Below are 26563 nucleotides of genomic sequence, written 5' to 3'. Positions count from 1 at the left end.
TGTGTCTGGAATCTGGAATCTTACGCTGAGCAGCTGAGCCTCCCCAGGGAAGGGAGTGATGGCAAGAAGCCTACTCAGTCGCCTGCCTGTCGAGATAAGAAGAGCTGAGAAGACGAGCCCCACCCCACACCTCCCTTATTCACCCCTGGCAAGTGCTGTCAGACAGGCAAAGGGCTATGGCGTCTCAGGGAGTTTCGGTGTTGGCCCATTTTCAGGCTGAGACCCAAGAGTTCGTCCCACCCATCGGCCTCAGCCTCCTACCCACAAGAACTGGTTCTTAGTCTCTTAGCATCCTGTGGGACTTAGGAAAAGCTTCTGTAGATCATCTCAGCCTGCCCCTCCATCCAGGCTCCAATCCCTGTCCAATCCCAAAGTGTCACCATGTCACTCCCATAATGGGTACATCAAAGGAGAAGGTGTCCTGGCAGAGTATGGGCCTTTGCCTCCTTCAAAAGTCAGTTTTAGACATGATTAGAGTACCTTTAAAGCTAATTCAAAGGCTGAGTGAGAGATGGCTTTTGGCTATATTTAAAGGCGATGCAGGGAAAGGGTGTCAGAAGGGAGTCTGGGTTACAGGCATGAAATTGTGGTTTAGCTAAACAGTTACCCTTCTTAAATATCAGGAATTTGAAATAAGTTGATTTGAGAATCTGGTCATCATCCCAGCATTACTGCCTCTTAAACCCATACAGTCCTCAGGAGCTCTTTCCCCCTGAAGTCAGAATTTGGAGAATGCCTATGGCTTCCCAGGTAAAAGACAAATATGGTAGTCCTGAGACAGAAAACCAAAGCTATTTCTTGTTCTGGGAGAAGGGGACTAACCCAGAAACCTATGTACCTCTTTAGTTCATTCTTCTATGGAGAGCTTACTTTGCGCCAGGAACTGTGTTAGGCACTTTTCCTTCAGTATTCTGTTTGCTCCTTAAAAGAACTCTGGGAAGTATCATTAGTCCCAATTTTTGTTTTTAATTTTTTTAAAGAATATTTCATTTATTTATTTGACAGAGAGAGAGAGAGCACAAGCAGGGGGAGCGGAAGCAGGCTCCCCGCTGAGCAGGGAGCCCCATGCAGGGCTCGATTCTAGGACTCTGGGAGCAGGACATGCACCCAAGGCAGACGCGTAACTGACTGAGTCACCCAGGTGCTCTTCGTTATTCCCAAATTTTAGATGAGAAAACTGAGGTTCCTATACGTGGCCAGGGTCCCCCACTAGTTAGCCATAGCGCTGGGATTAAATCCAGGTTTGTGGGCCACCAAAACCAATGCTCTGAGGCCACTCTAGGCGCTACTGAGGCAGTTTAGAAAACTGGGGGGCCCGTCTCTGCCTTTTTCCCCAGCGCCGTTGAAGAATCTGTATAGGGGAAGCGTGTGCTGAGCATATCTTTGTTAGGCTGTGCCCAGCTCCAGGGCTCCTACGAAGCAAAGCCCATTTCTCTATGGGAGCAGAAGGTGAGGAGCAGCCGAAGCCCTTTACGACTGTGTCCGGGGGACCCACACTAGTTCTGCATATTCACGTATGACTGCCTCTCTAGAAAGTCTCAAACTACAGCAGGAAGGGCTTAGGTTAGGCTCAAGAAATGCCTTCCTAAATGTACTACAGTGGGACAGACGCTGCCATACGGTGGCAAGGTCTCCCCTAGAGGTCTGTGACTGTGCAGGACGCAGAGCACCAGGGTTTTACCTGGGAGTCCTCCCTTGGTGGGTCTCAAAATTATTCCTCAGATCACAGTGGCTCCCATGGCTGCTTACTCCATCCTGTTTCTGGAGTGTTCTAAGAGCTGGAGAGCCCCTGAGCCTGGGTCTGTCTTGCTTGGCATGGCAGTCACCCCTCCCACACCGCAGTCACTACACCCCCAGGGGCCATAATTTAAATCTCTGCCAGAACCACACACATCACTGCCCGGGGTTGGGGGGGGGAGGTTTCTCCCTGCTTTTCCCGCTTTTCCCCGGGTGGAGGTCCACCCTTTCCCCCTCATCCTGATCATCTCCAGACCTCGGGCGTCCAGACTGCCAACTGCCTGATTACCTGATGCAAATTAAGACTGCATGCTCAACTGGGATTGGCTGGGGAGCCGGGGATGCAAATTGCCTCACCAAGACTTTATCTGGTTTGAAAGAGTTAAAGTGCTGCCCCAGAGAAGAGGGTGGGGGTGGGGGTGGGGGGTCAACACGATTTGAATAAAATATTCTTCTGTCTTTAACGGCTTCAGTATTTGGGTGGTTTAATAAGGAGAGGAGCTGAGAGAGTGAGTTAGTTCAAAGTTGCCTCTTTGCTTCTCTCTGCTGATCCTGGAGGAGACTTAGGGCCTCTTAGGTGGTGGCAGCTGTCTGTTATGGGTAAATGTTTAATTTATTGAAATGAAGCAGGGCAGCGAGGCCGGACCAGCAGCACTAGGGGGCTGAGATCAGGCCTGGTGTAGGTATTCTGTCTCTGCGGGGCACTGACCCGCCCACCATCCCTTTCTCCCTGAGCACGTTGAAGGAGTAGGAAAGAAGGTAAGGATCCCCAAAGGAGAAGGATCTCCGGAGGGCCACACAGGAGCTAGGGTTTGATCCCCAGACAGTGGGCTCACCTCTGAGAACCAGACAGAGAGCAGGGGCAGGAATTGGGCAAGAAAGGTGAGAAGGGCAAGCCTGGGTTCAAGGGTGCTCTTACCTCCCTGGGTAGGGTTATTATGGGGAGGGGGAGCAGGAGAGGGGGGAAGGATATTTCTTATGCTACTTTGAAAAAACAAAATAAATCCCTCAAATCCCAAAGGCAATGAGGATTCAAAATGGGAAGCCGTCCCCACCCGCGCCCCACCCCGCCACCCCCACCTCTCCGTACCCCTCCCCTTGTTAAATTTTTACTAACTGAGCCTGGTGATTGAAGGAAGTGATAATGAATGATGCAAAAGGTGAGAGATCCCACAGTAGCAGCAGAGAAGGGGGAAAGAAAGGCCAGGGAAAGGAGGCGCGCCTGGGAGGAGGGGATTTGTGCCCTGAGCTTATGAATATTCTAATGGTTGTATGTTCGGGAATCAGGAATTTGAAAGTCTGATGGTTGTTGTAATTACACATTCATCTTTGCTGTTTAGTTAAAGCCACATATGTCATAGCAAGAAAAATTGTGACCTGTTATTAAAATCAGTTTGTGTTTTCCCTGCAGATATCAAGATGAGTGGGGATGTAGCCAACTCCACGGATGCTCGCAGTGCCCTCGGCCAGGTGGAGACAGGTAAGGGTCTTCTCTTCTGGGGAATGAAGCCAGAAAGCACAGCTGGGAGCATGTTGTTGCAAATTGTCATGGAACAATACGGTATCTTTTCTTGCTCTGTCTTTCAGCCAATCAGACCCCAAAGCTGGGTCTCCGGCAATGAAGGAACTCCCTTAGAGACATAGGATGTGACCCTGAAGTCTTCGAACAGTAGCTAGTGGTCTAAAGGGGGCCTAAAGCTCCGGAACAAGGCTAGGAAAGGGCCAGATCCTGAAAAGTAAAATGGAATCAGGAAAGTTAGGGAGGAGATCAACTTCTTGATGCTCCTTTCCAACACCTGTGGAAGCAGCGGGCTGTGGTCCTAGCCTCTCTCACTGAGAGAAAGCACTGTGTGTCTTCTGTAGATGGGGACCGAGGCCTCTTAACCCCAGATTTCTCAATAGGCCCTCAAGGAACTAGCCCAAGAGGCCCGTGCACAAGCTTTCCTCTTCCAAATTACATGCATGTGGGTGGTAAAGAGACCCAGAAAGAAAGGCTCGGAGACTGGAAGAGGACTTTGCTTTGTGAAGAAGAGGACGAGGGCAGGAAAGAATTGAGAAGAAAGTTTCCTAGCTCTCTGCTTTTAACTCCACAGTCCAAGCTTTGCTTTGAAAGCTCCATATAATTAAAAAGAACTTAAAGAAACATGAGTATAAATTGTAACACCACCAAATAACTTTAATAGCCTTCCAACAAGACCTCAATTAGTCTTTCATCTGGATCATTAGAGACATAGAAATTAGAAGTGGAAGAGAATCAATGTCCCCCAGAGCTAAACTCTTTTCCCAAGTCTTCAGGTGCAGTCTAATCCCATTCTTGAAGCTTGGGTCAGGGGCAAGATAATTGGGGGTCCTGGGGAGGGCATCTGCAGGACACATTTACCATAAACTTTTCTGCTCCCCAATTTAATATTAAAACAATCCAATTGTGCAGGTAGCAATACACATGAAAGCTGTGGGTTCTACGTCTTTCTCTGTGAGTAGCGATAGCTGGGCTGAGAGAGTGTGGGCCGGTTGTGCTCATTTTTCAATTGAGTTAATTGCTGAGTATGTTATACTGAGGGTCTGTGGAGGGGGATACTTGTTCTCACCAGTGGAGAACAGAATTTCCTCCAGCCTGGAGAACTGGAGCAAGGCTTTAAAATCAGTTTCAGCTGGGGTTGCCTGGGTGGCTCAGTCGGTGAGGCACCCAAGCCTGGATCTCGGCTCAGGTCATGGTCTCAGGGTTGTGGGATCCAGCCCAGCATGGGGCTCTGTGCTCAGCATGGAGTCTGCTTGGGATTCTCTCTCTCTCTCTCTGTTCATTGGCTCTCTGTCTCTTCATGTCTAAATAACATCGTTAAAACAAAAACAGAAACATAAAATCAGTACAGCTGGAGAGTGATAGGCAGTCATGGCTCTGACACTCTGCCCTGGAGAGGAATCAGACTCCAGAATCCTCTATGCAGGAGACCCTGGGCTGCCCTTTCCTGGTAACAGGCTGGCTGAGGCCAGTTCTGTTCACCTGGGCCAGGCATACTACCCCAGGTATGTGCGGACACAGCTAAGAGAGTGGCCATGTGGCAACAAGACCACACTGGTATTCTGCGACTAGTTAAGCAGTCAAGTCAGGGTAACCATGCTGGGAGTGGGAAGGAGCTACATGAAACCCTAAAAGGTGAGCCAGGAGAGAAAGGGAGTTCAGGTCCTGGGTGGGGGTTCAGAAGATGAAGCTGTTAGAGATGATTCGCCCAGGTTCTGGCCTCTTCTCTGGAACTCTGCGAGCTGTGCGTAGACTAAGCCGAAGGAGAAAGAATCCGGACATAAGTTAGCACTTTGGGAATCTGATCGCCATCCCAGGTTACTCCCAATTCCTTATGTGACCTTATCCCAGCCACTTTGCCTCCTTAGGAGGCAGGAATAGATGATCTTTGAAGGGTATGGATTTAAAATCACAGCTTAGGGCGCCTGGGTGGCTCAGTGGGTTAAGGCCTCTGCCTTCGGCTCAGGTCATGATCCCAGGGTCCTGGAATCAAGCCCTGCATCGGGCTCTCTGCTCAGCAGAGCCCCTCTGCCTGCTGCTCTGCCTACTTGTGATCTCTGTCTGTCAAATAAATAAATAAAATCTTTAAAATAAAATAAAATCACAGCTTAGCTGCTCCCCAGCTGTATGATCTGCTAAGTTAGCTTAACCTCATCTCTTCCGTAGAGAGGGGCAATTAATGTCGCTGAGATGATGTTTAGAGCCCTTAGCATAGCGCTTGACACATGGCAGCTCTGGTCATCATCACATCCAATGGCATCGTTGAGGACCTATGATTCTGTAGTTTGCAGAAGGAGCAGCGTGGCTGAGCACTTTGTGACCCCAGGTAGCTGCGATGCTCTTCTCCCGTTGGGTCAGGCCAAGTGGGTCAGCCTCCGAGGCTGGTTTTCTCATTTCCCATTCAAGAAGGGATTCTGTGTGGGTCTTCCTCAACTCCAAGACCAAGAAGTCCGTGCTCTGTGCTGTCTGGAAACTTCTCTGCCCCTAGAGTCTTCCCTTCTAGGGACTCAGCGCCGTGGCCGGTTAACATCCATACTTAGGTGATCAGCAAATTACTGTATGTTTTTAAGGGCAAGAAAAAAGAGGTAGCTAATTAAAGTAACCAAACTTCCTGGAAAGTCATTCTGACTCATTTTTTTTTTACAGAGAAAAGCTTATTATGAGTCACAATGGTTACCAACTTGGTTAAATGGCTTCCTTTGGATTTTTAAAAGGCAGATTCCCCTTCCCAGCAGTGCGTGAATTAGGGGGTGGTTTGTCTCTGAGTTTTAAAGGAACTACAAACAAAAGGTGACCTAGAAACCCCCAGCTCTCTGAGAGCACCTTCTGTGTTGTGTGAAATCCCCAAGGGGCACCAGGGTTGGGAGCTGGGAAAGGGAAGTAATTTCCCCATCCACACAGGCTAGGACTGCGAAGAGCCTCCTCAGGTGCAGACACAGACCTCCTGGCTGGTAGACACCTGGCAGGCATCTCAGTCATTCTTCCCTTTCCTCCTGCTTGTAAGGAGCCGAGGCACGGAGAGACACAGGACAGACTGAGTGCTCAAGGCCTCCGAGTGTCTTTGCGGCAGCACGAGCCCCCACAAGAGTTCCCAAACCCCTGTTCAGTCCTTCTCCCCCACCCTTGCCCCCCACCCCCAGAGGACTGGAGCCAAGTGTTTAGATATCCAAATCATCAGCTTTTCTATCCTTTCTTTTAGTTCCCTGACTGTTTTTTCCCTTCATCCTTGAAGCTGACAGCATTTTTTTTTTCCTGTTCTCAACTGAGAGGTTGATAAGACAATGCAGGCTTACCCACATTTTGAAAGCTCCCGGGGCTGTGACTGACAAGCCCTGAGTGCCCATAGAGCTAACCCTGTGACTTTTGACCACACGGGTCACAGAGTGGCCTCAAACGGAGGACAGATACGCTGGGCATGGGAAGAAGGAGAGAAACTCCGGCCACATTCACCTGTGACCCCAGATAGCTTCCCCATACCTGAGGACAAGGACGTGGGCCTCGGATTTCACAGGCGTCATCGCATTTCATTCTTACGATCCCCGTTTTTAGCAAGGAGGAAACTGTGGCTGAAGAATGAGAAACTGTCTTGCCCAGGATTTTACACCTTCTAACCAAGAATCAAGAATCAAACTCAGGCCTGTCTGACTCCTAATGAGGTTTTTTTGTTTGTTTGTTTTTTGTTTTTAAGATTTTATTTATTTATTTACTTACTTACTTATTTGACAGACAGAGATCACAAGTAGGCAGAGCAGCAGGCAGAGGGGCTCTGCTGAGCAGAGAGCCTGGGATCATGACCTGAACGGAAGGCAGAGGCTTTAACCCACTGAGCCACCCAGGCGCCCCGCCTAATGAGACTCTTATCTTGGCTCTGCCGTTTGCTCCTTGCAGATTATTGGGCAAAAGCTTCCCCACCAGGACCTTTTTTTCCTCCCATAAAGGAAGGATTTGGGCTGGGTAATCTCTAGGAGCTGAATCTTGAAAACAGTGCACATGTTCCGCTTTTCCAAATTCCCTGCTATTGTGTCCCATGTCCTGCGTTTTTGGAAAGGCTTCCTCAGAGCTGAGCCCTCCCTCTCCGGTACATCACCCTCAGCTTCTCCCTGGTCCCTTCTTCCCAGTTGCCTTCTCCGTGTTCCCTTGGACACCACCAGCCTCCTTGCTCTGTTTTCCTCTGAGCCCTCTCTCCGACCTAGCTGGTTGTCTCACAACCAAGAGCCAAGGAGCACGCTAGTGTAGACCCTGGGCTCAGAAAGATGAAGAAACCATCCATGTCCTCAAGGGGCTTTCCTTCTATCACAAGAAATCATGGTGGAAGGGATGAGGGTGATAATTGTGTCTAAAAGACCACATTCAAACACCTAATGTGTTCGGCTTTTGTAACAATTCTGTATGGGTTTGTGTCATCATCCCACTTTGAAGTTGAGGGATTTGAGGCTGATTTTCCCAAGATCCCATACCTAGCAAATGATATAGTTAAATCCGGGTCTTTCTCGTGACTTTCTACCCAAAGATGGTGGTGGGAGACTGGGGACCAACACAGGAGCCAGTGACAGATGACACAAGAGACTGGTAGCATCAGGTGCCAAGATGATGGAGGGGAGGCACCAGCCGAAGGGGCTGGCGGGAAGCCAAACCCCTGAAAGGTGGATTGGTATAGTCCAAGAGCCAGAAGCCTGGTCTGGGGCCAAAACATCCTTGCCGGGGGAGAGCAGGGACTCCAGTGAACTGGGGAGGGTGAGACTCTGGCCTCAGAGAGAATTTCTCCTTCCCTTCTCTCATCCTGAGCCAGCCTCGCTAATGCACTTGTCACCACCCCCACCAACTCTTTGATGGGACCCTGGGGTGGAGTTGGCAAACCCAGATGATAGTGGGGCAAATTCCTTGGCACCCTTGTCCTGCTCGGAGATATGGGAAGGAAGAATTCTGTGAGGGGAACCAGGGGATGACAGGGAGCTAGAGATGAGGGAGGGACTGAGCTTTGTCTGTTGTCCTTTCCGGCCATTCGTTGTCCTGTCGGTGAGGCAGAATGGCTAACACTTGCCCCCCCTCCAGAAGGACCTCCAAGGCATCTTAGCTCTTTGGGAATCCTTTTGCCCTTCACCCTGTGAACTTCCAACATGGCATCCAACATGACCATGAAGGGGAACACAGATAGGCTAGTGCCTCTCATAAGGAAGAATGAGTAACTGACCCAAGACTAGAAAGTCCTTCTCAACCAACTCATTCCTCACCATCTCCACCCTCCTGAGTCCTCAGCAGCTAAGGTAAAGAAACTGTCTCATCACAACCAAGAAGTGAGGTTCTAGGCAGCAACAGGCAGAAGCCTTTTAGAGATGCATATGGCTTTCAGTCTGAATACATATAGAATAAAACGATTCTTTCCATGACAGAGAGGACAGCAGAAATCTAGGAAGCACTTGGGGTGGGGGGGGGAGTGAGGAAGAGTCTCCCACTGACAGCCCTTTTTAAATGAGGTGCTTGTGCACACACACCCGCCCCTTTCCTGATTAAATGACGGAGTGGGTATGAGTGTGCTCCGCAGAGCGTACACCCTATACAAAGACAATCCATCATTAGGTTGATAATTACCAGAAACATTCAGGAGACAAGACAATGCTCTGTCACTGAGCGATGTGGGCCACGTCTACTTGTGCCCTAGACTTGAGTTTCCTCATGGTAATAGGGGGAGGAGGGTGCTGGAATAGTAAAAGGAAGGGGATGAACTAGTGGTCTCTAGGACTCGCACCTGCTGGCACTGGTCCTGCCCCTCCCCGTGTACCTGCACAGTCCCTCACCTCTCTTGAAGAGAAAGAGAAGCCACAGCCCTTTCAAGTGTCCAGGGGGGACTGAGATGAATTTTTTTTTTTAAGATTTTATTTATTTATTTGACAGACAGAGATCACAGGGAGGCAGAGAGGCAGGCAGAGAGAGAGGAGGAAGCAGGCTCCCCACTGAGCAGAGAGCCCGATGTGGGGCTTGATCCCAGGACCCTGAGATCATGACCTGAGCCGAAGGCAGAGGCTTAACCCACTGAGCCCCCTGAGATGAATTTTTGAGGTTGTAAGGATTCTGCGGTTGGAGGGATTCTTGTCCATGCCTCTCTCTTCCTTTGGTGACATTTCAAAACCATCCCTGGAAAATGAAGGAATCTCCTGGTGTTAAGAGGTATTTTCTTTAAGAAGAGCTAATCCCACAATTTCTCCTGGCCCCCTATTCTTGTAGGATATATTCCTTAGTGCCTAGAAGTCCATTCTCATCTCTTGCCTGAGACCCCCACACTGCAGCATAAGCCTGTTGCCTCTTGTGATAGTCCTCTAAACCAGAATGCTTCCAGTGTCTGTGAGAGGGAGATTAGAAGGAACGAACTCACCACCCAGCCTTCAGACCATGGCTCCGTGTGCCGGAAATCCCGGGAGAGCAGCTTGTGGTGTGAGGACTTGCCGGTCTGACCCTAGCAATCTGAGAACCCTCCCAAACAAAACAGCCACGGCAAACTGCTCTCACCTATACCAGCTTTATCACTCACAGACTCTTACTCATTCGTGATTCCCAAACCCAAGCCCCCAGGGAAAACAAGGCAGGATCCTGCTGCCCAGATGAGCCCTGGTTGGCCCGGTCAGTCCTGCCTGGCACCATCCGTTCTAACTTTTGGAGGTCTCTTGAAGGAAGTGGCTCCCACCACCCTTGCCTCCCATCTTTGCAGCCCCCAGAAGAATGTGGACAAAGAAAACAGGCCCATTTGGGGGGGGGGCATCCACGTGCTGTCACCATCCACATGGTTTCCTCGGTGGGCATTCCTTAGGGGGCACTGCCTCTCCAACAATCTGGGGTACAGGACCTGTTCCACTTCTGGTCTATCACAGACCGGCAAGCGGTCCTATCGCACAGGACAGCAGGGCTACCCACCACACACATTCAAGCCAGTCTATACCTGCCATTCACAGGAAAAGCCCAGTGATCACATGCTTGGGTCTCTATTAACATTTCTAAGTTCACTCTCTGTGTTTGTATTATCTGGTCTCAGACTTTGGCACACAGTTTGCAGAGCAGCTCTGGCTGTTGGAGCACACCTCGAGGGACCCCATCTTAGAGGGGTTGGCATCGTGTGTCAGAATATCCCTGCCCCTTGGCATACCATGAGCCATGGATGCATCCAACCTTCGGTATATGTATATCTTTTTTTAAGATTTATTTATTTGACACAGAGAGAGCACAAGTAGAGACAGGCAGAGAAAGACGGGGAAGCAGACTCCCTGCTGAGCAGAGAGTTGATGCTGAGCTCGATCCCAGGACCCTGAGATCATGACCCGAGCTGAAAGCAGATACTTAACGCACTGAGCCACCCAGGCCTTCTGTATATCTTATGATCTTCTTCCCATGCCTCCCCTCCCACTGTGGGTATCATGGGTGTGATGCCAGAGAGATCCAGTAGGAGAGGTGGGTCCCAGGCTGTCCTCCATGGGCAGGGGGTACATGACAACCCCCCCCCCAACACACACACAGTGGGAGACTCAGACCACTGCCACTTGCTGGGCCTCAGTCCTTCAGTAAGGCACCCCACATCTAACCCACCCCCGCCCTCCCAGGTGTGAGTAAATGCGTTTGGTCTCTTGGGTCCACCCTCTTCCTCCAGAAACAATTAGGGCATAGAACACCTGGTGTGGAAAAGTGCTGACCAAGTGGAAAAAGAATTTAAAGAGAAAGGAGTTACTGAAGTAGGATGCCTTTCAGGGGCTCGAAGGCAGCCCAAGTCTGGGCAACTGAAATGCAGTCCTACCGCGCCCCTCCATAGACCCGCTCACAGACTCGCACTCATAAAATCTCCACCTCCGAGCCCTCCGGCCCATGGAGGTGCTCCCACTGGCAGTCTTCCCTCCTGGCAGAGGCTGCTCTTTCAAAGGCAGCCTGGAGATCCCCAGGGTGGGGTGGTTGCGAACTCTGCTGGAGGGGCCGGCATTTGCTGGTGGGTCCTCTATTGAAATCACCACCCCTAGGAAGGGTTTTGCCTGGAATCACCCATCCATAGGAAGAGTTACTGAAAGGGAGAAGCAGCTTTGGGAGGAGAGGAAGGGGATCAGACCTGAGTGTCCTTAAAAGGGAAGCTGCGGGAGGTCACCCCAGCTAGGGCTGGTCCTCTCCACACACCCCCCCACTTCCCCCCTACCACCCCCCCCCAGTCCTGGAGCCCAGGTATCCAGCTGGGCAGGGCAGGTTTAGAGAATGAGCAGAGTCGTCACAGTTGGTAAATTTAATTTCCAAGGACTTCAGCCACTGACATTTCTGTCCCTTTCTGCCTCCTCTGGGAGTTGGTGCTCCCTGGAGGGGGAATGGTGCACTTCTGGGGTAACAAGAGGGCCCTGGGAGACTCAGGGAGGGCAGGCCTTTGTGCCAACCCAGGAGCATGGGAAACTGAGCTACAAGCATCTCCCAAAAAGCACCAGTGCTGTTGACTCAAAAAATAATAGGTGTTAATTTGCATGGCATTTTACATACAGGTTCAGTGCTGGGCTTTTCATCTCCCACCATGGTTCCATGGAAGCCCCCTAGATCTCCCCTCTCCCGCCACCTCCTTTAGGGGGCCTTTCTGTGTCCTCTGGACTCCAGAACATCCCCCGCCCCCCAACACCTAGCCCATCCTTGGATTAGCCCAGGTCAGGAAAAAACTCAGTTAGTCTTGCTTGGATCGACTTGGTCCATATTTGCACCGGGAAAGCAGGCAGGTGGGCTGGCAGGTCTGGGCCCCGCTGGCCAACTCCATTAGTGGTGCCCCCACTGCCTGCTATGGGCCTCAATGAAGCCCCTGGCAGGGGGCTTGCCTACCCCTTTCCCACACCTGCTCGGACTGGGAAGAGGAACAAAAAATCTAAGCCGGAGAGCCCAGAGAGGTGCTGAAAGGAGAGGAAACCCAGTGGTTGCTATGACGATGGGGTCTTGGCGCCCAATTTGCATAGGGCGATGATTTCCATACTGCAGGGTGAATTTCCATATCCCTGCCTCAAAGCCTGTTGGGGCGGGGAAGGGGAGAGAGGAGAGGTCATTTGAAATTCAAATGAGGATGATTAAGGTTTTCTTGAGGAGAGAAGCTCGGACAAAGGGGGTGAAGCCAGCTGGCACATGTCTGCCCCAGGCTCAAAGTTATCAAAGGGAGGCGGCACTGGGGCTGACTCCCTCCCAACCCGCCTCCACAGGCGGCGAAAGAGCTGACCGAGGTCAGGCTGGGCTGGGTGTTACAGGCCTTTGCCTCCTGGGAGAACCTGGTAGGTCCCCCTCCTGCCCCTGGACTCAGTTTACCCCTCCATGTCCTGAAGTCGCTTGAGCTCAGAGCAAGAACACACCATTGAGCGTGTTCTACTTCCCGACTTGAGCCTCCTCCCTCTGGTGACCACATACTGGTCATCTCAGTTTTTCCATGCATGAGATTGGAAAAACAATCTGTACTTTCTTGTTTGGCTGCGGAGACTTGAGGACAGACGGATTCTAGCCTCTGCCGTCCACCTGAGCTCTTAGACAATCACTTCCCATCCTTTGGCCTGAGTGTGCATTTGATGACAGGTGTGACCTGGAGGGTCTCTGCAACCACTTCTGGCTCTGAAATTCGATGGCGTGAGAGCCCTTGGATCCTCTGCACACACCAGTTACTATTGGAATGATGTGAATTGCTGCACCTCTGTCCGCAGCTTGCCAAGGCACAGTCATGGGGGAGTATAGACTTTGGAACCAGAGTCTGTGTGCGAATTCCAGCTTCTCTGCTTACTAGTTTCATGACCTTGGGCTACTTACTTAATGGTTCCCTGCCCAGTTCCTTAGTCTGTAAAATGGGGGTAATAATTGTACCTATCTCATGACGTTGCTGTAAGGATCGAACGGGTCAATATTTAACTCCAACACACTTACCTCTGTGCCCGCCGTAGAGTAATACTGTTTGCTAGTATTAGTATCAGAGGCATCAGGTGGCCATACAGTGGGGCAGGAACTCAGCAGCCAATCCAGGGAACCTGTCTGCTGAGTAGACCTGCCTATGATTTCATTTGCTTTGGCCAAGACGCTGTTGTAGCCACTTGTATTTTGGAGTGGGAAGCCTGCTTCAGGGTAGGGTCCCAGGAGCAGCCCTCAAAGCTACGTGGTCACCCCACTGGGCACCTGGCTGGCTAGAGGGGTCAGTGACCTCTAACCCTGAGGGCTTCCTCTATGGCTCCTGACTCAAGCCCGTCTTTATTTCTCAGAAAAGAGAGAAATGTCAGGAGGAGGGGAAGGAGCAGGTAGAGAGACCCTCTCCTCCAGGACCAGTGCTAAGGCACAGGCCAGGTGTCATGATATTAGATGACATTACTAGTTCTGGAAAATCTAAAGGCCCTTCCTTCGAGTTTCTACAGCAACCTCATATGAGGCTTCATCTGGAGATAGGGCGATGTAGTACGGACAGACAGCCTTGCCCAGTGGACAGACTTGGGCTTGAGTTTCTGCCCAGTGATTTGCTAATCAGGGATCTTGGGCAGGCCAATGAACCCGTCTGAGCCTCCTTTCCTCATCTGTGAAATGGGGATAATGAAAGCACCTACTCATAGGGTGCTTGTAAGGGTTAAATGCTGCATGTATATAAAATGTTTACTACAGAGCTTGGTGCGTAGTAAATGCTCAATAAATGTCAGCTACTAATTATTCCTTATTATTTGAAAACAGTGTTCTGCTGCCAAAATGTTTGAAAATGCTCTGATCTAGTCCTATTCTCCTGTTTTACGGGGGGAGAGCCTGGGGTCAGAGAAGGGGAATGACTTTCCCAAGGTCACAGTGGGGATGTGAGAGGGAGGTTTCTTTAGGAACACTTTCCCCCCACCCCAGAGGCAGTATTCTCTATCCTTTGTTTTTGTTTTGTCCTTTCTTTGCATTAAGCCTCTCCCCTCTCTCTCCTCACCACCCCTCCCTCTGAGGTGGCCCCTCCAGCCGCAGAGGGGAGGAAGACCTTACTCTACTGGAGGGAAAGCAGAGAGAAAGCTGGTGGGCTCTGGGCTCTGTAGGGGGCTGTGTGACCTCTAACAAGCCCCACCCTCTCTGAGTCTCTAGTCACTGGTGGAACCAGAGTGCTGTCACTCCAGCCCTGTAGACCTCGCAGGCTGGTGGCATGGGGATCTAATAACGACCGGGAGGGGGAAAGGCACAGCACAGCAGAGGAGCAAAGCCAGTGCATGTCACCGTGATCATTGTGTGTTGGCAAGGACACTGGCCCTGGGGCCAGAGCTTTGAGGTCCAACTTCCTTCCCCTACCCTCCCCTGCCCCACCCCAAGTTCTGGCGCTGGGACCCAGCCTCGGTTTCCTTGTCTGTAGAAAAAGCTGTGAGGAAGGAATGAAATGAGAGTCTCCTGGTGGCAGATTTTGGACCTGTAAGTTGTTCCACAAGTGTGAGATAGAATCTCTTGTCCAAGCTTTCCTCCTACGCATGTACCCCTCTGAGCCGCACAAGGACCTCTGTGTGCACGCAGGAGAGCCCAAGCCCAGCTGTGAGGCCCCCTCGGGCAGCCTCTCCTTTTCTTCTCAATTCACGTTGCTCTGCTCCGGGAAGAGGGCTAGCATAGAGCTGCTCCGTCTCCCGTACTTAAGGCTCTTTGAACCTCTTCCTTCCCAGGGCTGGACCAAGAGCAGAGTGCTGCTGGTCTGGAGTCGACCCCCACGGGTGTCGCGCAGAGTCAAGGGTGGGCATCGGAGCTCCGGGGATTGGCTCCTGCTGTGCAGCTTCTTACCTGTATGATCTTTAGCTCATCACTCGTCCTCTCCAGGACTCAGTTTCCTTACCTGGAAAGGCCAGGGATAGCATTAGGAGTCTCTATTCCTCTTAAGCCTGAAATACTTCTGATCAAAAAATCACAGGCGAGGAGATTCTCTGAAATGTGCCCACGAGGGCCACCAGAACCTTGGCTTGCTCACAGAGTTCTTCCCTTGGAGCTGGAGTTTTGTTTTCCAGGCTCAGGGGACTACGAGTTGAGACTTTGGCGGGGACCTGGCTCTTCTGGCCGCATTCCTTGCCGCAGGGGCCTGAGTCCCTGGCCTGTTTTTCTGGAACGTGGTGCGTTCACCCGGATGCTCCTTCAGTGTGATTTCTGACAGTGTTGTCCCCTTTGGGCCAGCAGGAGGTGAGGGGGTCCTGTGGGGGAGCCCCGGGGAGTCCCATCTACCGCTCAGGCTGAGAAGCAGTGGGGATTCTAGGCCTAAAAGATGAGAAGACCGTGTGCTGAGCCTTTCATTTATCAAAGAACATCATGACAGAGGGCAGAGGAAGCTGGGCTTCCCTTCCAGCCAAGGGGCTGCCGTGGAGCCCCTTGTGTCCTCCATGGCTCGGCCCCAGGCTCTGGATCTGTGGGAAGGGACCAGAAAACAAGGCTTCAGGGTTCAATCTCACAAGTGTGTGTGGGGAGAACAGGCGTCAGGTCGCTCACCTGGGCCATGTCACCAGGAATCCCTGAAAGGTTTTATCTGTGGCTCTTCCTTGGGGTAGAGAGGAAGGAGTTTAAATTCTGAGCATTCCCAGCTCCACACATGGCTGGAGGTCAGGGAGGGATCGTCCTGTCCTGGAGTGGCACAGGGGTTTCTTTAGGACAGCTCTTTCTGACCATCAGCGGCTGTCACCAAAGCAGGGACATTAGGACAAGGAACACGGTGTAGTGATGCATTTGTGGTGCTTCCCTGGGCTTGGCTTGCCCCCACACGCATGTCTGCCTTTGCTCTCTCCACCCCCAGAGGTAAAGTGACGACCGAGGACACCGAGCTAGTGGGGAACTGGGAGTCAGAACTGTCCCGACCCCTGAGCTAGGGCTCTGTCTCCTCTCCATCCCAGGTCCTGCATCCCATTCTTCTGGGGTTTTCAGGGGGTTCTCCTCAGGCCCCCCCCCGGGCATTTCCTCGCCCCTATGAAGGAGATGGCAGGAATGCAGACAGAATTTTTTATTTTAATATTGAAGGGAAATTGAAGGCTGCGGAGATTAAGCCTCTTGTCCCAAGTCCAGCGTAGAACAGCCTTGGCAGCAACCCTCAAGCTCAGTTTCCCACGTGTTCTCTGTATAGAACTCTGACCATTAGGCAACACTGCCAGTTCCTTGGAGGAATCTCAAGTAACAAAAAAGGTGGGCATGGTGTCTGTGGGGCACTGGGGGGAGAAAAAACCCTGCTTTGACTGGTTTAAATGCCCAATGCCCGTGCCGGGAAGTCTCCCCTGGTTTGCTCTGGGAGCCGGCTGCCTAGCAGTTTCCAAGGTCCTGGGAGCTCTAATCTTGGCTCCCCCAGGAAGTCCCCACCTGGGACTGCCAAGTGGTCATAAAGTGGTCCTGGAAGTCTTACTGGGTTATACTGGGTGCAGAGCTGGTGAGAAGAGAAGCCGTCCAGAACTGGGAGAGGTTCAGCCCCATTGCCGAGCACCCTGCATTGTTTACCAGGCAGAAGTGAAAAATCCTGCTGGGACAGTTCTCCGTTCCTGTGCTCCCACCTCCCTCACCCAGAGAATTGCTCCCCAGGCAGACTCACATCCCCGTTCTGCCAAAGCTATGCAAATCAGCAGGCTCTGCTGCTCTGAGGTGGGAACGCAGAGGGCTGGTGCTGGTGCAGCTCCCAGTATCTGTTGTTGGCCCCCTGGGGTCCTGATGGGTCATACCAGTCACCTAACCTCGCTGAGACTCAGTCTCCTCATCTGTGAAATGGGGGTGAATAATAATGTTTCATCTTCCCAAAGGTAAGGAACTTGCCCCCATGATCTCCTGAGGTCTCCCTGAGGCAGCGTTTCAAGGTGTTGGCTCTCCTCCCGCTTTCTTTCTGGAAGCCTCATGGCCCAGAGATTGCCAGGGGGCCATGAGAACCCAAAGAAGCTTGGAGAGAACCCAGCGGGGTGGCCCTCCCAGATTGGCATAGATCTCACCCATTTGTTCCCAAGACCTCCAAATGGGGGAATTCTAAAGCCACCTTCTGGAGCCCTTTCTGCCCTCCCCCCTTCCTTCTGTGTCTTTATTTTTTGTTTGTGTGCAGAACAAACAGGACAGAGGGAAGTGGTTAGAAGAGCTCATTGGTCCTTTGTGTGTCTCCTTCTGCCTATGCTGCAGACAGGGACGGTTTCCGGGAGGGGAGAAAAAACCCTGGTGCATTTCAACCAGCTGCATTGAGTGGAAAGACTTCAGAGATGGAAGGAATGTTAGAGGTTCCCTGAAATCCCCCTCTTGATGTCATCAAATTGTTGCTCAATTCAAAAACCACTTCTGTAGCATCCCTGGAAACAGGAGCAGCCCCTGGTTGAATATTCCTCGCAATGGGGAGCCCTCATGTTGTGAAACTGTGAAGTTTCACTGCTGAACACATCCGCTTTTCACAAAATTCTTCCTCCTACTGCGATGAAGCCTGCTTTCCAGCAGCTTCGCCAGTGGCCCCACTCTTGTTCTCAGCTGCTGCAGGCTACGTCCTGTGCACTTCCATGCCAATATTTGGAGAGGAAGGAAAAGTCCACTGAAACTTATTTAAGCACTTACTATGCACCAGGCACCGTGACAAGTGCTTTCCAATGTTCTCTCGTTGAATTGTTTTTATACAATTTTTTTATTTTGCAAAACCTCAGACCCGTGGAAAAGCTAGAAAACAGGTAATGAACAGCCATGTACCCATCGCCTGGATTTATTAACTGTCAAGATCTCGCCACACTTGCTTCATCCATTTGTTTCTGAAATCCTTTTTTTTTTCCTTTTCAACTTTTCCTTGTGGGCATTTTCAAACACTTGTGACAATAGAGATGAATACAATGAGCCCCCATACCCTCATCGCTTACTCTCAACACCCATCACATGTCTGCTCTTCCTGCAGCTGGAATATTTTCTTATACATTCTAGACATCGCAACAATTCCATCCTAAATATGGCAAGGTTGCAGCTGTAAAACAGAAGGATCTTTTCTTTCTTAACTACAATACCATTATCGGACGTAAAATGAATTTCTCATTTAATTCTCCTGGCAATGCCATGAAGAAGGTTTTATGTAAAGGCACGTATTGTTGTCTCTACCGAATCTCCTTTCCTCATCTGGTGTGACATCTGGGCCCCTTTCCGTCTTGGTCCTCATGCTCTGCAGCCCAGTTTTCATCAGCCCGGTTCATCCCTTTTCCAAACTGACGCTCTGTCCTAGGCACAATGCTGTCACTCAGGAGTCTGCCTTGATCTGCATCTCCATTAACGCGCAAGACCGCCTTGGCTTTTTAAGCAACGACACTACACACGTGTCACCCATTTTGGGCTAATATTGAGCTCTGGCCAGCTCAGAATCTCCTTTTCTGTGGTTTCTTTTCCACGGGGGATGCTCTTAATGCCAGTCTCCCCTCGTGTCCCCTCCTCAAAAGGTTTATTTCCAAATCATGTCTGCCAACAACAGAAATGAGAATTCTATCTTCGTTTTTGTTTTTCTTTTTTTGGCAGAGGAAGCATATCTGGTTTCTTTCAGAGATTCGGCCATTCTCAAAATGTAACATAGAGGGGCGCCTGGGGGACTCAGTGGGTTAAGCCTGAGCCTTCGGCTCAGGTCATGATCTCAGGGTCCTGGGATTGAGCCCCACATCGGGCTCTCTGCTCAGCAGGGAGCCTGCTTCCCCTCTCTCTCTGCTTGCTGCTCTGCCTACTTGTGATCTCTCTCTCTGTCAAATTAATAAATAAATTTTTTTTAAAAAAATGTAACATACAGAGGATAGACATTTCAGTGGCAAAATGCCCGATATTCTGCACGCCTGAATTACTGGTCACGATATGTATCAGCTATGGTTATTGCTGATGTAGTTTGAAGGGGGTTATTGCTATTATTGTAAAAGCTTTTTATGAGGCTTCTCACTGTAGCACGTGGTATGGTTTCTTTTTTTTTTTTTCTTTCAGCTTTATTGACGTGCCAGTGATCGATAAAATTGTAAGATATTCACAGGGTACGTCATGCTGATTTGATATGCGTACACACTGGGACACGATCCCTTCCATCTGGTTAACGTTTACGTCTGTCTCCTCACCTATTTACGTTTTTTTGGTATGTGAGAGAACGTCTCAGTTCTACTCTCAGCAAATTTCCATTATACAGTCGAGAGCTATCGACTCTAGTCACCGTGCTCTGTATGATAGCCTCAGACTTTATTCGTCTTAAAGCTGAGCATTTGTAGCCTTTCACCAACCTCATTCCTGTCCCCCCCAGCCATCAGCCTCTGGCAACCACTTTCCTACTCTCTCACACTCTGTTTCTAGGAGTTTGACTTTTTTTAAAAAAATTGTTTTGAGATTCCACATGTAGGTGATACCGTGTAATACTTGTGTTTTTATGTCTTATCTTATTAAGTCTTTTATTAAGACTTATGATCTAAGTCTTATTTCACTTAGCATAATGCCCACAAGATCCATCTATGCTGTCACAAATGGCAGGATTTCCTTTTTTTCTCATGGCTGAGTAATATTCCAGTGTGTGTAGAATAAATAATCTGTGTGATTTTATATATTCATTTTAAAGATTGTATATATTTCAAGGATTTTACATATTTACTTATTTATTTGCAAGAAAGCATGAGCCAGGGAAGGAGGGGCAGAGGGAGAGGGAGAAGCAGACTCCCCACCAAATAGAGAGACCTATGTGGGACTCAATCCCAGTACCCTGGGGTCATGACCTGAGCCAAAGGTTGTTGCTTAACCAACTGAGCCACCTGGGTGCCCCTGCGTGTGTGTTTAAATAAACAACATCTTTTTTATCTATTTACCTATCAATGGACACACGTTGTATCTGTATGTTGGTTATCGTGAATATTGCCATGGTGAACATGGGGTTGCAGATATGTCCTTAATAACGTTGTTTTCATTTCCTTTGGAGATAGACGCCAAAGTGGGATTGCTGGGTCCCCTGTAGCAGACAGTCTTCTAGTTAGGTATTACTCCGGGCAATTTGACTACTTTAATGGACTACCCAACATAAAGTAGAAAAGCAGAGTTCTGGGCTAGTATATTTGTTAAAACAGAATTCCTTAGTTGAAAAAAAAAAAAATCCCTAGTTTACTTTTTTTCTGTTTCATTTTGTTGAGGTAAAAAAAAATAACATAAAAGTTAAACAAAAAAACATAAAATTTAAACATAAAATATACCATCTTAACCATTTCTGAGTATAAGTTCAGCCTTCCCTTTTATATCTACAGTTGGTTTTGTTTAACTGAAGCACAGGATCTTACATTTATTCCTGTTACATTTTACCTTGTTGGTTTTGGCTTCCTATTAGAACATGCCAAAGTAGTTTCTAATCCTGATTCTGTCCTCCAGTTTTCTGCATTAATCTCCCTCCCTGCTTTGAATCACTTCCATTTATTTACCTAAGCTGTTGATCAAAGTCAAACCCTTGGTTTCTGTGTGTCCCACTGGATGCAGTGCCTTTTGTTGTTGTTGTTGTTGTTGTTGTTTTGTTAATGTAAGCTCTAGACCCAACATGGGGCTGGACCTCAAAACCCCAAGATCAAGAGTCACATGCTATGCCAACTGAGCCAGCCAGATGTCCCATGCAGTGTCTATTGGGAACACCGTATGAGTATAGGAGTTGAGAAATCAAACTTTGGTCTTGATTCAAGTTCTCTGAGGCTGTGTGTCCTCTGTAAGGTGCTTCCCCTCTGAGTTTGGGCTTTAGTGTCCTTCCAGTTCTTCCTTCTGTGTGTCTGTCCAGCTTTGTTTTTTCCTGCAAGTGGCTGCCACCTTCCAAAGAGGGACCCAGGGCCTGGAAGTGTGACGTGTTCAAAGTTTTGGCAGACGGTGGTACTTGTGACTTTCTCAGGTTAGAATCAAAGATTTGTTTTTGGAGAATTTCCTTAGTCATTTGGATCAAACCCATGGTCATTCAGCACCTACTGCATACTGGACACTTTTAGGCACTTGAGGGACAAAATGAATACGACTTATAATAACCCTGGCCTCTAGAAGCTCATGATTTCATGAGAGCAGCAAACACATGAACCACTTGGTCTAATAAACGGGATATATGCAATAAGAGATATAAATAAGAGGTGTGGAAACACAGAGAAAATCCCTTATTTGGCTTTGGGTAAGTTTCATGGAGGATGTGATATTTGAGTTTAGTCTCAGTCTTTCTAGGGAGAAAAGGACACAGCACATGCAAAGTCCCTAACATAAGACCAGGCTCAGTCTGGGTAGAGCCCAGGATGTCTGGAGCCCAGCTCTACAACTGGGTAGTGCCTCCCAGCTCAGAAAGCATGGTCACCCACTTTCTGTCATTTGAGCTTTACTATATTCTTGGAAAATGGCTAGAATGAGAATTACAACCTTATGCCATTGAGAAGCCTAAAAATTGGCTCTACCTGTCTTGACCAAACTGCCTGGGGGTGATGGAACCAAGGCTTGAACTTCAGTCCTCTGACTTCAAGTCCAGGCTGTTTCCAAGTACACTCCACAGAGTACTGAAAAGGGGTAGAAATAAGAAACAAGAAATAAATTAGAAATAAATTTCTGCAGTCAACAAAACCAAAAGGCAGGGACGCCTGGGTGGCTGAGTTGGTTAAGCAGCTGCCTTTGGCTCGGGTCATGATCCCAGCGTCCTGGGATCGAGTCCCACATCGGGCTCCTTGCTCGGCAGGGAGCCTGCTTCTCCCTCTGCCTTTGCCTGCCACTCTGTCTGCCTGTGCTCGCTCGTGCTCCCTCTCTCTCTCTGATAAATAAAATCTTTAAAAAAAAAAAAAAAAGGCAACTGACAGAATAAGAGAAGATATTCACAAATAACATATCAGATAAAGAGCTAGTATCCAAAATCTATAAAGAATTTATCAAACTTAACACCCAAAGAACAATAATCCAATCAAGAAATCCAATCAAAGAAGACATCCAAATGGCCACCAGACACATGAAAAAGTACTCTACATCACTCAGCATCAGGGAAATACAAATCAAAACCACAGTGAGATACCACCTCACACCAGTCAGAATGGCTAAAATTAACAAGTCAGAAAATGACAGATGTTGGCAAGGATGCGGAGAAAGGGGAACCCTCCTACACTGTTGGTGGGAATGCAAGCTGGTGCAGCCACTCTGGAAAACAGGATGGAGCTTCCTCAAAAAGTTGAAAATTGAACTACACTATGACAGCAATTACACTACTGGGTATTTACCCCAAAGATACAAATGTAGTGATCTGAAGGGGCACGTGCACCCCAATGTTTATAGCAGCAATGTCCACAGTAGCCAAACTAGGGAAAGAGCCCAGATGTCTATCAACAGATGAATGGATAAAGAAGATGTGGTATATAAACACACTGGAATACTATGCAATCATCAAAAACCCCAAAATCTTGCCATTTACAACAATGTGGATGGGACTAGAGGGTATTATGCTGAGTAAAATAAGTCAATCAGAGAAAGACAATTATCATATGATCTCACTGATAAGAAGAATTTGAGAAACAAGACAGGATCATAGGGGAAACAAGATGAAACCTGAGAGGGAGACAAACCATAAGAGACTCTTAATCTCAGGAAACAAAATGAGAGTTGCCAGAGGGGAGATGGGTAGGAGGGATGAGGCGTCTGGGTGCTGGACATTGGGGAAGGTATGTGCTATGGTGAGAGCTGTGAATTGTGTAAGACTAATGAATCACAGACCTGTACCCCTGAAACAAGTAATACATTCTATGTTAATAAAAATAAATAAATAATAATAACATTTTTTAAAAAGAAAGAAATTTCTGATGCTTGTGGACCACTATTTCATCTAATATGATTACTACATCCTCTCCTTTCTCTGCGAAAGAGGAGCAACTACCTTACTCGATGAGTAAATCAAGTCCCGGGAATGGCTCACTAGTCATCTCTCAATCTAGAGCATTAGCAGTGGAATCAGAACGGAACAGGAATTGCTTTGGAGAGATGAGCCCTTCCTAAGTGCCCAGCACTGAGCTATAGAGCCATCAAAGCTCTGTTGGAGTGTCGTGGGGCTGGGGTCCTTGGGAGGGTCTGGCCAACCAGGTACCTCATTCACTTAGTTGGGATTCAAGGAGGACTAGGTATAGATACCAATGCAGGTTAAGAATGAATTTGATGAGAAGAAATGTCCTCCCCAGGCTCCAAGTGCAGCAGGTGCAACCTCATGGTAAGAGGCCTCTTGAGAAAGGCCATGGATGAACTTCTAGGCAAGAAAAATTGTTCATTTTGTTGGCTGGTGAGTTTTAAAATTAAACTCCAAATTCTGCTTGCTCATCTTTTCCATTTTGTGGTTCTCATAAACAACATGATAATTGCATTCACAGAAATCAAAAGAGAAGACCTTCTTTAATTGTCCACAAAGCTGATGACCTCCTCCAAGTCAAACCATTTTGGCCCTCCACTGTTTCTCTCACTGTATTATTACCTCCTTCTGGAAATATCTCTTATCTCCCAGTCACCACGCTTGACTGGTCTTCCTCCTACTCGAGGGCCCACTCTTTCTCTGCCCCTTTTCTGGCTCCTCCTCCTCATACCAGCCTGGACTTTTCTTTCTTCTTCTTCTTCTGGACTCAGTTCCTTTGTAACCTGGCGGAGTCTTGTGGCTTCAAATGCAACCTATAAGTGGGTAACCACCCACATTATACTACTGACCTCACACCTCTTCTGAGTCCAAACTCACTTCTTCTCCTCTCCTGGGATATCTCACTGGCACCTCGAACTTACCTCATCCAAAAACATAGCTTTTGACCTTCTACCAACAGCCTACTCTTCCCTGAGTCCCCCCGTCTCTGGTAATGGCACCACCAATTATTCCGTCGAGAAACCTCAAACCCTAGAAGTCATCCTTGATTCCTCTCCTTCCTTGTGCCGCACCTCCCATCCATCAGTCAGTGCTGTCGGCTCTCAATTCAAAATGCATTCTAAATCCAGGCTCTTCTCACCACCTCCACTGTTACTGTCCCTCCCACTCCACTGCCCTTTCTCATTGGGGTCACTGTAATGCCTCTCAACTGGTCTTGCTTCCTGCTCTCTAACCCCCTACCGGCTCCTCACCACAGGTTTAAGCACTGAAGTTAGATCGTGTGACAACTCTGCTCAAACCCTCTATCACTTCCTGTCGTCCTTCAGCTTTCACCACAACCCATCTGCCAGATGCACGTCATCTTGCCCCTGATTACCCCATTCTTCAGCCATACCAGCCTCATTACCATTCCTCAGCATGCAAGCCTGCTCTTGCCTTAGGTCCTGATACTTCTGTTTGGAATGATCTTCCTCAGACCTTCGAAAGGTTGGGTCCTCACTTCATAGAGTGAAATCGTCACCTCCCCTCAGTGACCTTCCCAGACCACCTGCTTATGAAGAGCCTCTAACACACCCTTCCCCTGACAAAGTATTATTGTTCTCCACAGTAATTATCTCTAAGTGAACTTCTATATTTGTTTTCTTATTCCTTTTATGTCTCTTCAACTCCAAGAGAAGTCAGGGACTTCTGCTGTCTTCTCCAGGATTGTATTCCCAGCACCTAGAACAGTGCCTGGTACCTGGTGTGGGCTGAGTAAATGCATGTTGAATGAATGAATTTGCTTTTTTGTCAGGTTTTAGAATTACTCCTTATTAGGCCAACTTTACAATGTCATGGAAGGATTTTTTTTTTAAGGTAAAAGCTCCTTAAAAATAAAATCTAGGACTACCTGGATTATCTAGCAATTCCATTTCTGGGTATTGCTCCAAAGAAAGTGAAGACACTACCTCAAAAAGATTTCTGCCCTCCCATGTTCAATGCAGTATTATTTATAATTACCAAAACATGGAAACAAGCAAAGTGTCCACTGGTAGATGAATAAGTAAAGAAAATATGCCGTGTATATGTGTATATACACATAGCATGGAATCTGGAACATTATTCGGCCATGAAAAAGAATGAAATCTTGCCATTTTTGACAACATGGACAGAACTTGAGGGCATTATGCTAAGTGAAATAAATCAGAGAATGATAAATACCATATGATCTCACTTATATGTGAAATCTAAAAAGCAAGCAATGAAACAAGGGAAAAAAAACCCGAAAAACAAGCTCATAGATGTAGAGAACAGATTGGTGGTTGCCAGAGGTCGGGGGGTGGGGATAGGTGAAATGGATAAAAGGTGTCAAAACTTCCTGTTATAAAATAAGTCCTGGGGATGTAATGAACAGCATGGTGACTATAGTTAATAACACTGGATTGCATATTTGAAAGTTGCTAAGAGAGTAGATCTTAAAAATTCTCATTGCAAGAAAAAAACTTTGTAACCATGGACGGTGGTGAATGTTTGCTAGAAGTACTGTGGTGATTGGTTAGTTCACAATGTATACAAACGTTGAATCACGTGGTACACCTGAAACTAATATTGTATGTCAGTTACGCCTCAATTAAAAAAAAGATAAAAGCAATTTTACCTTTAGATCTATATTTCTATGTGCAACTGCTTTCAGACTGTGGGTCCTTCCTACCTTTAGCTCCCCTTGCTGATTTTATATATTAATCGATCTCAAAATCAGACTGCTATCCAGAGGAGGTAAATCTGTGTCTCTCTGTAAGCCCTTCTCATGACCCCCCCCCCCTTCATCCCCTGCTCTCATCTTGCTGGTGCCCTCACAACCATGCAGGAAGGGACACGTTTCCCCGTCCTCATTTAGAACAGAACAGAGCAAGGGGACTTAAGTTAAATCTCCAGAGGATTCTCTTAGATCCCATTCATTCTTCTACCAGCATTTCTTGAGACACTGGGCTGTGTTAGAAACCATGATGGCCACTGAGAATGGATGTCATGTCCCCCCTTTCATGGAACTCATAGTCTAGTGGGAGAGAGAGGCCCATAAAAAATCATGTGCCATGTGGTGGTAGTGGGGGCTCCTGGGGTCCAGAGCGGAGAGGGACCAACCAACTCTGTGAAAGGGCGTGGTGCACAGAGGTGTGGAAACAGGACAGTCTTGGTGTGTTTGTGCATGACCTCTGGGTACCTGGGAGGGAATATGCCAGATCCTGAGGGACAGTTCTATGGGGCATTGAGTGTTGTGTTAAGAAATGGAGACTTCATTCCTAAGTTATTGAAGATGCAATGAAAAGCAAAAGAATTTTCTGATTGAAAGTTCTGAATTCATTCGCTTGTTCATTTATTCTTTCATTCAACCAGTATATTTTGAACTCCTGTTACGTACTAAACTAATCCTGCTGCTAGGCTCTGAGTGTATGGTGTTTAGTAAATGCTATTGCAGAACCAGCAGCCATGGCACACAAAGGAAGCTTGTTTGGTGGCTTTTGCCATAGAAAGGTTTTTTGTTTTTTGTTTTTTAAGATTTTATTTATTTGACAGAGAGA

General features: G+C 48.3%; 1 protein-coding gene across 2 annotated transcripts in view; it reads left to right on the top strand.

Annotated features, from left to right (window-relative positions):
• LOC101679841 (POU domain, class 2, transcription factor 3) overlaps positions 1–26563 on the top strand; it is a 103544-nt gene that overhangs the window by 30592 nt on the left and 46389 nt on the right. For both annotated transcript variants that reach the window (XM_013054967.2, XM_013054964.2), the window contains one exon: positions 3149–3217. In XM_013054967.2, the coding sequence (XP_012910421.2) occupies positions 3149–3217 (69 nt within the window). The remainder of the gene's footprint in view (positions 1–3148; positions 3218–26563) is intronic.

The sequence above is a fragment of the Mustela putorius genome, unplaced genomic scaffold (assembly GCF_011764305.1).
Source record: "Mustela putorius furo isolate JIRA1106 unplaced genomic scaffold, ASM1176430v1.1 tig00000460_pilon_pilon_pilon, whole genome shotgun sequence".
Lineage (NCBI taxonomy): Eukaryota > Metazoa > Chordata > Mammalia > Carnivora > Mustelidae > Mustela > Mustela putorius.
Note: the sequence above shows the minus strand (reverse complement) of the source record. Positions and strands in the feature narration are given on the sequence as shown.